This window comes from Chlorocebus sabaeus, chromosome 3 (genome assembly GCF_047675955.1).
Source record: "Chlorocebus sabaeus isolate Y175 chromosome 3, mChlSab1.0.hap1, whole genome shotgun sequence".
NCBI lineage: Eukaryota > Metazoa > Chordata > Mammalia > Primates > Cercopithecidae > Chlorocebus > Chlorocebus sabaeus.
The window spans coordinates 77,311,350-77,324,093 of record NC_132906.1 but is presented as its reverse complement, the minus strand read 5'-3'; the positions used below and the strand labels follow the sequence as shown (position 1 = coordinate 77,324,093).

Here is a 12,744-nt window from a genome sequence, read left to right as displayed (position 1 = left end):
CTTCTTGCTTCTTGATGTAAACTTCCAGATTTTCATCTCAGTAAACTCTACACAGTCCGTGTTATGACCCATTGTACTGGGGACTCTTCCATAAACTCTTAGTGCCCCTGGAATGATTAGTCATGCTGGAAACGTAACAGTGAGCCTCTGCATTCTTGATATCTGATCATCTTATTCATAATTCTTTAACTAAATGGTATTTTCTGATTTCTGTATCATAGGGGAAAACTTCCATGACCTCCTGGAAGGCAATGTGGTTGGTGAAGTCTGTGAGTTTGTGTGTGTGTGTGTGTGTGTGTGTGTGTGTGTATACATGACAGGACAGGAGTGTTGGGATTTAATATCATGACCCATTTGAGGAATGGGAATGTCTTCTGTAAATATCCTGATCCAGCGCCAGTTGTTTGGGATGAAAGTGTGTGTTAATTTTGTTTTTGTTTTTTATCGATTCTTCTTCCCTCACTTAAGATAGACAAAAAACAGCTATCAATAGCAAATCTGTCAGGTGTTTATTATGTCTTTGTTAAGAAGGAGAGATTGCTTAAAAGGAAAAGTTGTTTTCCAAAGTCAAGGTCTTAAAAGATGTTCAACCTTTTTGCATTTTGTCTTCTGAGAAGTCAGGAGGAAATGATGTCGAGGGCCTACATGTTTACCTTTGGTGACCTGGATTTGCAATGAGTGTTTGGTTCTCTTTGATGGGGGAAAAGGGTCCCTTATAAGGGTTTCTAGAGGGAGGAAGTAGGTTATGGAGTGAAGTGCTCATTTGGCAGGGAGAGTAAAGGAAAGCTCCTTTGCTTACCTCAAACCATGGCTCAAGCTGTGTTCTGCTGTTTCTTTGCCTTAGTCTTGGAGGTTAACATTGCATTCCCTATGTCTTGTTCAGAAGGTCAGCCCTCATGCCTCCCAGCTCATTGGTGTGGGGTTTTAATTTTGCCTTGGGGAATAGATGATTATTAATATTGCTTCAAAACCAGGACCTTCAAAGTATGACTGATTATAGAGAACTACTGATGACATTACCTTTGAGGTCAATTTCTGGTGGGTTTAATTTTTGACTCTGCACCTACCTGAGCCAGTGTGGCAGTTCTTCTGGGCAAATCCAGGCTTGTAGGGGGCAGAAACATATTGAAACAATGTCCTGTGGGTCCAAGAGCCTGGAATCCTCCCAAGCCTGGCTCTTTTCCCTACTCCAACTGAAGCTGGACTTGGTTGTCTTAGATCTATTGACACGTGGAGTTTGGATTGGGAAAAATTGGAGAGTTTGGTTTTCTGATCTGGGTTTGTGCCATTGTCTCCGTTCATAAAGGCTCTTAACAGTGAAGAAGATGGCGAGAGTGGTGGCCTCCCATACACGAGCCTTCTCAACTTTCCTGTGGGCTGGGATGTCAAGAGTTAGAGGAAGTGGGGTGAGAGCTGGGGTGTCCATTTGTAAGCAAATTCCTTATTTCTCTTTGGTCACTTATTTTCTTATTCACCTTAGGCCAAGACTTAATTTGGTAGTTTGCCAAGTGTGCTTTAAAGCACTGTTTGTCATACTGAGCACCCACAGTGTACCAAGCACAATGTACTAAAACTTTATTGACTTTGAAATTAGAATTTTGACTTCAGGTTAAAACTCCTATCAGCTTGTCTTAAAGAAGAGAACAGTTCTGCTTTTCTTTTAGATTAGTGATGAATGTTGCACTTTGAAAATATAAAAGTAAAACTTGTGTTAAGAAAAAATGAGCCTGGGTGCGGTGGCTCACATCTGTAATCCCAGCACTTTGGGAGGCTGAGGTGGGAGGATCACTTGAGCCTAGGAGTTTAAGACCAGCCTGGGCAACATAGTGAGACCCTGTCTTGACAGAAAAAAAAGAAAAAAGCTCTACATGATGATGTGCACTTGTAGTCCTAGCTACTTGGGAGGCTGAGGTGTGAGGATTGCTTGAGTCAGGGATTTCGAGGCTGCTGTGAGCTAGGATTGTGCCACTTTACTCCAGGATGGGTGACAGAGCGAGCAACATCTGAAAAAAGAAAAAGAAAAAATGGTGTGGTCTTTATGTCTAATTAAAGGCTTTTTTTTTCTTCTTTTAGGAAAGTGCCAAAGTAATCCAGCCCATATTTTTGGGAAAAATTATTAATTATTTTGAAAATTACGATCCCATGGATTCCGTGGCTTTGAACACAGCGTACGCCTATGCCACGGTGCTGACTGTTTGCACGCTCATTTTGGCCATACTGCATCACTTATATTTTTATCACGTTCAGTGTGCTGGGATGAGGTTACGAATAGCCATGTGCCATATGATTTATCGGAAGGTAAGTGACATTCAGCATTAAACATGTACCTCACCTGAAGCATCAGAAGCATTCTGGGAAAGTTTTATGTAAATTAAATACTGCATAAATAGCCACTGCTCTCCAGCCTGGGTGACAGAGCAAGACCCTGTCTCTTAAAAAAGAAAAAAGAAGAAAACTTCCGTAAATAGAATCATTTACACCTTACTAGAGAAGCTTGCTATTTGCATCAGGCCAATGTTTTTTTTCTTTATGCAAAATTTTCCAGTGTATAATGAAAGTTTTCTACTGCTGTCAGGGCACGGCTGCCTTTGATAACAGGCTGTTGCAGAATACTAAATTTATAATGAAATCTAATTAAAAATATCAAATTGGTTTTCAGTGTTTCTTTGCCTCAATCTCATAGTAGTATTTATGGAAATTTTTGTTGTTGTTCATTAAAATCTTCACTTACATCACAGTTGTATTAAGAAGTGAACTTCAGTGAAATTGGATCTATGAAATTAAATCTAGGAGAAAAGAATATATTTGAGAAAGAGAATTCTTGTATTTTTTAAATGAACCATTTAGTCATATTCCATATAATTTTCTTAACTGAAGAAAAATGTAAATGGAATCCATGTCAGATACAGGCTTTCTTTATATTCTAAATCTAGTTGTGGTTGTTTTTAATGGTATTTAAGAAAATAGTTGGATGTTTGGGATAACACTTTGAATTTTTGATTGTTTTTCACAATTTTGGAGAGAACTTACAGTGTTTGTATTTTCTGGTTGGTTTTCATTCAAAGTAAGGTTTTACATTAAACAGTTGTCCCTTGGTATTCGTGGGGGATTGGTTATAGGACCTCTTGAGGATACAAAAAATCGGAGGATGCTTAAGTGGCATAGTATTTGCGTATAACTTATTCATACCCTCCCATATATGGCATTTTATTTATTTATTTTAAATAATTTCATCTTTTTTAGATTCAGGGGTAGAGGTGCACGTTTTTTCCACGGGTGTGTGGTATGATGCTGAGGTTTGGGGTATGGATGCTCCCATCTCCCAGGCCGTGAGTGTGGTACCTGATAGGTAGTTTTTCAGCCCTTGCCACGTTCCCTGTCTCCCCACTCTTGTAGTCTGCAGTGTCTTTGTTCTCATCTTTATGTCCATCTGTACCCAATGATTACCTTCCACTTGTAAGTGAGAACATCTGGTATTTGGTTTTCTGTTCCGGTGTTAATTTGCTTAGGATAATGGTCTCCAGCTGCATCCATGTGGCTGCAAAGGACAAGATTTTTTTTTTTTTATGGGTGTACTCCCATGTACTTTAAATCATCTTGGCTTACTTATAATACCTAATACAATGTAAATATACATTATATAATGTACAATATACAGTGTACATTGGGTACAGTTATAATGTACATTGTAAATTTTACATTATATAATGTACGTTGTAAATTGTACATTATATAATTGTACGTTGTATAATGTAAATATACATTATATTAGGTATTATAAATAAATGTTTAGGGAATAGTGACAAGAAAAAAATCTATGTGTGTTCAGTACAGACACAATCACCTATTTTGTTTCCCCCAAATACTTTCAACCCCAGGTTGGTTGAGTCCAGGGATGCAGAACCCACGCATACAGAAGGCTGACTGTATTTTCTTTCCCATCAGGGCAGTAATAATGATAAGACCTGATTTGATATTTTCTTATTTTATTTGTGCTTTTGTATTGAGATATGCCATAAATTATACCATAGTTTGCCGTGGTCTTGCCTGTTACAGAAGGAGTAGGACTTCTGGTTGCTTTACAAAGAAGTTGCCATAGAGATGCTAGTGTCAAGAGCTAAAGAACTTGTCATTAAATCAGTCCTGGATATCTCTTTGTCCTGGGCCATTTTTTTAAGCCATTTAAATTTTTTTTTTTTAAACGAAGTCTTGCTGTCACCCAGGCTGGAGTGCAGTGGTGCAACCTCTGCTCACTGCAACCTCTGCTCACTGCAACCTCCACCTCCCGGGTTCAAGCAGTTCTGCCTCAGCCTGCCGAGTAGCTGGGATTACAGGCATGTGCCACCACGCCCAAGTAATTTTTGTGTTTTTAGTAGAGACAGGGTTTCACCATGTTGGCCAGGCTGGTCTTGAACTCCTGACCTCGTGATCTGCCCATCTTGGCCTCCCAAAGTGCAGGGATTACAGGTGTGAGCCACCACACCCAGCTCATTTAAATTTAAAATATTCTTCTTTAACCTCGTTGTCACTTATCAGGAGCTTCCATAAGGTGTCCTCCCCAAGTCTTCCTTTGACATGGGGGAATCGATCTTGTAATTCTGTGAATCCTGGAGGCCTCATGTCTTAGTGTCTTTGGTACAGTGTATCAGGTTTGCCCAGATTCCTCATGTGTGACGTGAAAATGATAACAAGGCTTGTACACACTAGTCAAGGGGTCTTCACCACCACCACCACCACCACCATCACCAGCATCATCAGCAGCACCATCATCTGTGTTATTCTCCTGTACTCTCTTCTGCCATTTAGGAGAAGAATACTGAGGTTTTTCTATAAATTAGCTAGTTTTTTGTCTTTCAAGATCATACATCTAATACATTCATAAAAATTTTCACTAACACTCCACTTGCAAACTTTAAAAACACCCTACATGAAGTCCGGTTTGAGGTAGTGGTTCAGTAAAACACAGCTCTTCGTACAAGTGAGATATTGTTCACCTGCTTTTCTTGCTCTTTTCCACTAACGCTTTGGAAAATAGCCTTTGGGAAATCTGATCTAACTCAGCAAATTTGCTTACCTGCACGTAAACATCTCCCAAAGGTATTAATTTACCAACTTGATTATCTTAGAAGTATTGTCTCTTTACAAAGTCAAAAATTTCTTGGGTTAAACTATAAGACTTAACCTGAAATCCCAGAAATGTGGGAAAGATGAATATCCTCGTGTCCTGTCTTGTATGTGGAAACATGCCCAGGTGAAGAAATAAGACACTTCCTCCTCACCTGTGGGCTGCTTCCGTGGGGCAGAGGCTGGCTCTGCAGCAGGGCTCTGAAAGGTCCCTCTGCAACGCTGGCACTTTCCACTGAGGCCCCACATCCTAATTCCCGGTCTGGCAGAAATCAGGTTGGGTGTTGCAAATGGAATGACTGCCGAGCCCATCGTCGTCATTTAGTGTTGAATGAGCTTGTGGGATGTCTGCAAATGACTTGTCATTTATTTACTTTTTCACAGCTTTGGTAAAATTACTTTAGGCTTTTTCATCATTATTTTTTTTTCTTATTGTAGTAAAATATGCATAATACAAAATTTACCATTTTAACTCTTTTGAAGTGTACAATAGTTCCTTGGCATAAAGTACATTCACATCACTGTGCCTCCCAACCCCTCCATCCATCGACAGAATTTGTTCATCTTCCTGGGTGGAAACTCTGTACCCATTAGGCACTGATTCTCCACTCTCCCTTCTCCACAGTTATCACCCTGCTGCTTTCCAGCTCAATGAATTTGATAACTCTAGGTATTTCATAGAAGTAGAATCCTATGGTATTTGTTATTTTGTGCCTGGCTCACTTCATGGAGCATAAGGTCTTCAGGGATTATCTATGCTGTATTGTATGCCAGAATTTAATTCCTTTGAAAGGGTGAATAATATTCCATTACTTGGATATGCCACATTTTGTTTGTCTGTTCATCTGCCACTGGACATTTGGGTTATTTCTGCCTTGTAGCTATTGTGAACATTGCTGCTATGAACACGAATGTACAATTATCTCTTTGAGTCCTTGCTTTTAGTTTTCATTTATTTTTATTTTTGAGACGGAGTCTTACTCTGTCTCCCAGGCAGGAGTGCAGTGGCATGATCTTGGCTCACTACAACCTCTGCCTCCTGGGTTCAAGCGATTCTCCTGCCTCAGCCTCCTAAGTAGCTGGGACTACAGGCACCTGCCACCATGCCAGGCTAATTTTTGTATTTTTAATAGAGACAGGGTTTCACCATGTTGGCCAGACTGATCTCAAACTACTGACCTCGTGATCTGCTCACTTCGGCCTCCCACAGTGCTGGGATTACAGGCATGAGCCATCGTACCTGGCCGAGTCCTTGCTTTTAATACACTGGAGTATATATTTAGAGGTAGGGTTGCTGGGTTATGTGGTAATTCTATGTTTAATTTTTTGAGGACCCACCATACTGTTTTTCACAGTGGCCACACCATTTTACATTCCCACTCACTCTTTAATAATTTGTCTGTTTAACTTGAGAACTAAATGAGATGTTTTTATGAATCATGACTAGCTTTAATCTGGATTGATGGCTCCAAGGGTGGTCTGTTGAAATGATTCATGGTGGTTTGTTCAGGTTCCGTGTGTTATTTCTTACAACTTTTACCAAATAAAGAGACTGTGCAGCACAGGCTGTATTTTAAGTGGGGTCAACAGATTGGCATTAAGAATATGGGCTCCTCATGGCAATAGTACTTGCTCATGTTAGAATGTCGTCAGTCACAAGTCATATTCCCAGCATGGGTTTGTATAACCTCTGCAGTGGGGACAGTGCCTTATCTCCTGTTTTTACTTTTATCTGGGACACAGAAGCAGAGGATGTGTCCATCTTCAAGTCTCAAGGGGTTACTTCTGTAGCTTAGAGCACATGAGTTGGGGCCATGTTGGAAGAAGACAGTCCCTTAGTCACACTGAGCCTGGATTAAGGATAGCTGAAGATCTCTAGCCCCAGCCACCAGTGAGACTGGATCTCCCATTTGCCCATGCCTACCTTGGCTTAGGGCCAGGATAGATCTGAGCCTGAATGCTAAACGTCTATAGACCTATGATGGAATGGAGGACAGTTTCATTAATCAGGATGGGCTTGTCATCCCAGCTTTCGTATTATAAAATACGTTAGGCATAGATATTCTTCCTGAAGATCTGTGGCCTAATTAGCTCGAGATTTCCTGACTTCGTGTCTCATTTGAAGAACCGTGGTGGTTCCTGCAGGGGGCTGGCTTCTGAGTTGTGGATTTTGATGTTGGGTTGGCTTGTCCTGAACGCCAGGTAAAGCCACCATAGTCCCTGAGCCTGCTGGTGCTCCTCTCTGCTGTTTGCAGACTTCTTTGCAGAATTGAGTAAGTTTGGGGAAACTTTTTATTCTGGATAAAACTGCTCATCTTCACTTTCTTTAGGGTTACTCTGAAGGACAGTTTGAGGTAAAGTATCTGTTTGTCCTTCATTGTTGTGGGAAGTCAGGGACCCTGAATGGAGGGACCGGCTGAAGATGTGGCAGAAGAATGTAAATTGTGAAGGTTTCACAGACATTTATTAGTTCCCCAATTTAATACTTTTATAATTTCTTACGCCTGTCTTTACTGCAGTCTCTGAACATAAATTGTGAAGATTTCATGGACACTTATCACTTCCCCAATCAATAACCTTGTGATTTCCTATGCCTGTCTTTAATCTCTTAATCCCGTCATCTTCGTAAGCTGAGGAGGATGTATGTTGCCTCAGGACCCTGTGATGATTGCGTTAACTGTGTGTGCAGATTGTTTGTAGAGCATGTGTGTTTGAACAATATGAAATCTGGGCACCTTGGAAAAAAGAACAGGATGACAGCAATGTTCAGGGAACAAGGGAGATAACTTTAAACTCTGACTGCCAGTGAGCCGGGCTGAATAGAGCCATATTTCTCTTCTTTCAAAAGCAAATAGGAGAAACATTGCTGAATTCTTTTTCTCAGCAAGGAACATCTCTGAGAAAGAGAATGCGTCCCTGAGAGGAGGCCTCTAAAATGGCTGCTTTGGGGATGGTTGTCTTTTACAGTCGTAGATAAAGGGATGAAATAAGCCCCCGTCTCCCATAGCGCTCCCAGGCTTATTAGGATGAGGAAATTCGTGCCTAATAAATTTTGATTAGACCGGTTGTCTGCTCTCAAACCCTGTCTCCCGATAAGATGTTGCCAATGACAATGTGTGCCTGAAACTTCATTAGCAATTTTAATTTCACCCCATCCTGTGGTCCTGTGATCTCGCTCTGCCGCCATTTGCTTTGTGATATTTTATTACCTTGTGAAGCACATGATCTCTGTGACCCACACCCTATTTGTACACTCCCTCCCCTTTTGAAAATCGCTAATAAAAACTTGTTGGTTTTACGACTCAGGGAGCATCACGGAACCTGCTGACATGTGATGTCTCCCCAGACACCCAGCTTTAAAATTTCTCTCTTTTGTACTCTTTCTCTTTATTTCTCAGAGCAGCCAACAATTAGGGAAATAGAAAAGAACCCACGTTGAATATCGGGAGTGGGTTTTCCCCTATACTTTATCTTCTGCCTTTTAAGGTGTGTTGAGTCCCTGCAGACTTCCTAGTTTTCCTTTATCATTTATTACACGTCTGTCCTAGAAGAAAATGTGGAATATGTGTATGCAGCATATCTCAAAGGGGTGCTTTCTATAGATTTCTGTATTGAGAAATTTTTGTAATTATCCTAAGTGCATTGTTTAACCATTTAAGAGATACTGTGTGGTTCTCTTTTTAGAATTCTGTAAGTTGGGGGAAAAGGCATATTCCCTGTATCCAGGGAATGGATACTCCAGGAATACATGTATGTATTCTCTTGGATACTCCATCCAGAGTTCATATTATCAGGTACTCTTCATCTTTCTGGGAAAGAATTCCCGTTTCTTTTAATCCTGTCATTTGAGAGCCCTCTCCTTTTGACCATTGCTTTCTTTTCTTTTTTTTTTTTTTTTTTTTTTTTTTGAGACAGGGTATCTGCCCAGACCAGTCTCGAACTCCTGGACTCAAGGGATCCTCCTGCCTTGGCCTCCCAAAGTACCAGGATTACAGGTGTGAGCCACCACACCTGGCCTTTTTTTTTTTTTTTTTTTTTTTTTTTTTGAGACGGAGTCTTACTCTATTGCCCTGGCTACAGCACAGTGGCATGATCTTAGCTCACTGCAACCTCCACCTCCTGGGTTCAAGTGATACCCATGCCCCAGCTTCCCAGGTAGCTGGGATTACAGGCGTGGTGGTGCATTTTTGTATTTTTAGCAGAGATGGAGTTTCACCATGTTGGCCAGGCTGGTTGCGAACTCCAAACCTCAGGTGATCTGCCTGTGTTGACCTCTCAAAGCGCTAGGATTACAGGTGTGAGCCACTGTGCATGGCCTTGATCTTTTCCTTCTCTTTTCTGGCATTGCTGCAGGTCAGGTATATTTTTAGGTCAGTGGTCAGAGCAGCAGACAGCCTCCTCTGCCACAGACTGAGTAGGAAGTAGAAAGTGCCCTCCCATGATGCACAGAGAGGCTGGGCTTGTGCACCTTTCCCAAGTCGTGTCTGCCACCCTATGCAATAAGTAGAACCTGAAGTAAAAAAATAAATGCACCATCATGTGCCGATGGTGAGAAGATTGCAGCCCCCTGTAGCTCTCCAAATGCATCCCAGTCTTCCTGTCCCGTCTCCCTCTGGGTTTTCTCAGTGGTTGTGGAAAGACAATTGATAGAAAATTTTGTCAGCATCTGAGCCATACAATGTTGTGGTTATAGTTTTAAAACGGAACTTTTGTTTTTATTTAAAGCGAATTTTATTTTACTGTAGACTCTGTATTGCTTTATATTTAGACTGAATAGTATGAAATTACAGTATTCAGGGCCAGGTGCATTGGCTCACACCTGTAATCCCAACACTTTGGGAGGCTGAGGTGGGTGGCTCACTTGAGGCTAAGAGTTCGAGATCAGCCTGACCAACATGGTGAAACCCCGTCTCTACTAAAAATATAAAAATTAGCCTGGCATGGTCATGCATGCCTGTGATCCCATCTACTTGGGAGGCTGAGGCACAAGAATTGCTTGAACCCAGGAGGCGGAGGTTGTAGTGAGCTGAGATCTATGCCACTGTACTCCAGCATGGGTGACATAGCATGACTCTTCTTTAAAAAAAAGAAATTACATATATTCAACTCCTTTGGGCCTTTTTACAAAACTAGCAATTTCATATGGTTCAAACTAACCTTTTATCTATTAATCTGTAGATAGTTTTCCTTTCTGAGGATTCGTAGAGAGCCTCTTGAGAGTGTTGTCAAAGTGAAACTGTGTGTTGTGTGTGGAAGTAGAGTTATCTCCCTGGACACACGTGATACTTTGGTTGGACTCCCTCTTGTAATGTTATTTTCTAAGTTTCTGACAAAATTAGAATGAAGCAGTAGTGCTTCTTACATTGTCTATAATACATTAAAATGTTTGCTTCAAAAACTTTTTCCCCCACATTTTTTGGTTTTACTTCTGATGTGAATTTGAATTGTACCTGGGCATTTTGTGAGACGTTAGTCTCATCAAGGGACAATTTGTCAGTCTTCTGGTTTGCTAGGGAATAGCTTAAGAGGAGCCAAGTTAACTTTCCGTAGCTTGGAGTTTGAGCTAAGGAAGCAAGTTAAGGAGGGAGGACTTGTTTTGTTTGGATTTTTCCAAGAGGAAATTTCTGCTGCTGAAGATTTAGGAGTGTCAGATGCGTCCCACCATCTGATAATTTTATTTGCCTCATTGGGGTGTGGGTACAAACTGGAAGAAAATGCTTTAGCTCAGTGGTTCCTCAAACTGCTCTCTGTTGTATTTATGAGGGGAAATATTCAAAATAATGCTGGTGTCTGGACTCTTCCCTTAAACATTCTGAATTAATTGCTATAGAGAAATTTTAAAAGCTCCTATGTGATACTAATAGGCCTCAAATGCGTGTTCAACTTAATTTTATGCTTTATGACTAGGACCTTCCAGTTCACAGAGATAGCATATGGGTTGCGGGTTTAATCCCCCTCACTGGTAAATAACTCCTTCGGACTTGTAGGTATAAATCTCAAGCATGGTACCTGCTCACCAGCCCGAGTGTCCTACCCTCTGGTCTGGGAATCTCATACGCAGGAGAGCCCAGGTGTTGAGTCAGGTGTCCAGGCACTTTGCAGAAGCTTCCATGAAGTCTGCTAGTGGCGGATTGGCAAGGGTAGAGATTGAGTGTGGACTCTGAGAGCTATCACGGACTCAGAGCAGTCAGACCTGAGTTCACATCTCAGTGTTATCATTTTCTAAGCTGTAAAATCTTAGAGAAGTGCATTCACTTTTCAGAGCCAGTTTCCTGATAACAACTTGTTGAAGACTATTTCCCCACTGAATTAAGTTGGAAAAATGTTATAGATTAAATGGCCATTTATGTGTGAATCTGTTTCTGAATCTTTTATTCTGTTTTGTTGATCTATATTTTCTTTTGTTTTACTTTAATAGTCAGGTGGATAGAATCTATTCTTTCTTCATAGCAAATTGTCTTAATTACTATAGCTTTATAAATCAAATACTGAAAGTTACCCAACATGTTTTTTTTTTTTAATAATTGTTTTTGCTATTCTAAGTCTTTTGCATTTTCATATTGACTTTAAAATCAACTTTTCAAGTTTTACAGGAAACTGTTGGGTTATGCATTGGAATTGTGTTAAATTTATAGACTTAGAGAGAGTGGGTATCTTAACATTATTTAGATTTGCAGTCTAAGAAAATGGTGTATTTACCTTTTCCTCAGTTATCTAGATCTTTATAAATTTCTTTCTTTCTTTTTTTTTTTTTAAGTAGAGATGGAGTCTCACTATGTTGCCCAGGATGATCTTGAACTCTTGAACTCGATTGATTCTCCTGTTTCGTCCTGCCAAAGTTTTGGGATTACTGGCATGAGCCACTCACTCCAAGCCCTAGATCTTTAACTCTCCTTGTAATTATTAGGATAGAGATCTTAAAGATCGTTTGTTATATTCTTATTCCTTAGCATTTAAAAAGAATGCCGTAATTCAAAGTATCATTTGTGCTGTTATAAATGGTATTTTATTTATTTATTCAATTTTTTTGAGACAGACTCTTGCTCTGTTGCCCAAGCTGGAGTGCAGTGGCATGATCTTGGCTCACTGCAACCTCCGCCTCCCGGGTTCAAGCAATTCTCCTGCCTCAGCCTCCTGAGTAGCTGGGATTACAGGCGTGTGCCACCGCACCCGACTAATTTTTGTATTTTTAGTAGAGACAGGATTTTACCATGTTGGCCAGGCTGATCTCGAACTCCTGACCCCAGGTGATCTACCCACCTTGGCCTCTCAAAATGCTGGGATTTCAGGAGTGAGCCACTCTTGGCCTCCCAAAGTGCTGGGATTACAGGAGTGAGCCACTGTGCCCGGCCATAAATCGTATTTTAAATTTTCACTTACCATTTGTTGTTAGTATATAGAAATACAATTTATTTTTGTATTTTTGCTTTGTTTCCTGAAACCTTGCTAAACTGCGTTAAGTTGCAGTAATTTTTGGCTGTTTCCTTAGGATAACTATTTAGATAATCATGCCTTTGGATAGAAACAAATATACTCTGTGTGTGTGTGTGTGTGTGTGTGTGTGAGAGAGAGAGAGAGAGAGAGAGAGAGACAGAGAGAGACAGTGGGGGAGAGGGAGAG

The 12,744-nt window shown here is 40.7% G+C and overlaps 1 protein-coding gene across 2 annotated transcripts in view; it reads left to right on the top strand.

The window, feature by feature from the left end:
* ABCC4 (ATP binding cassette subfamily C member 4 (PEL blood group)) overlaps positions 1–12,744 on the top strand; it is a 292,733-nt gene that overhangs the window by 66,512 nt on the left and 213,477 nt on the right. The window contains exon 4 of one of the 2 annotated variants that reach the window (XM_007960695.3): positions 2,074–2,298. The exons of the other annotated variant lie outside the window; for it this stretch is intronic. Within the exon in view, the coding sequence (XP_007958886.3) occupies positions 2,074–2,298 (225 nt within the window). The remainder of the gene's footprint in view (positions 1–2,073; positions 2,299–12,744) is intronic. 2 annotated transcript variants of the gene reach the window in all.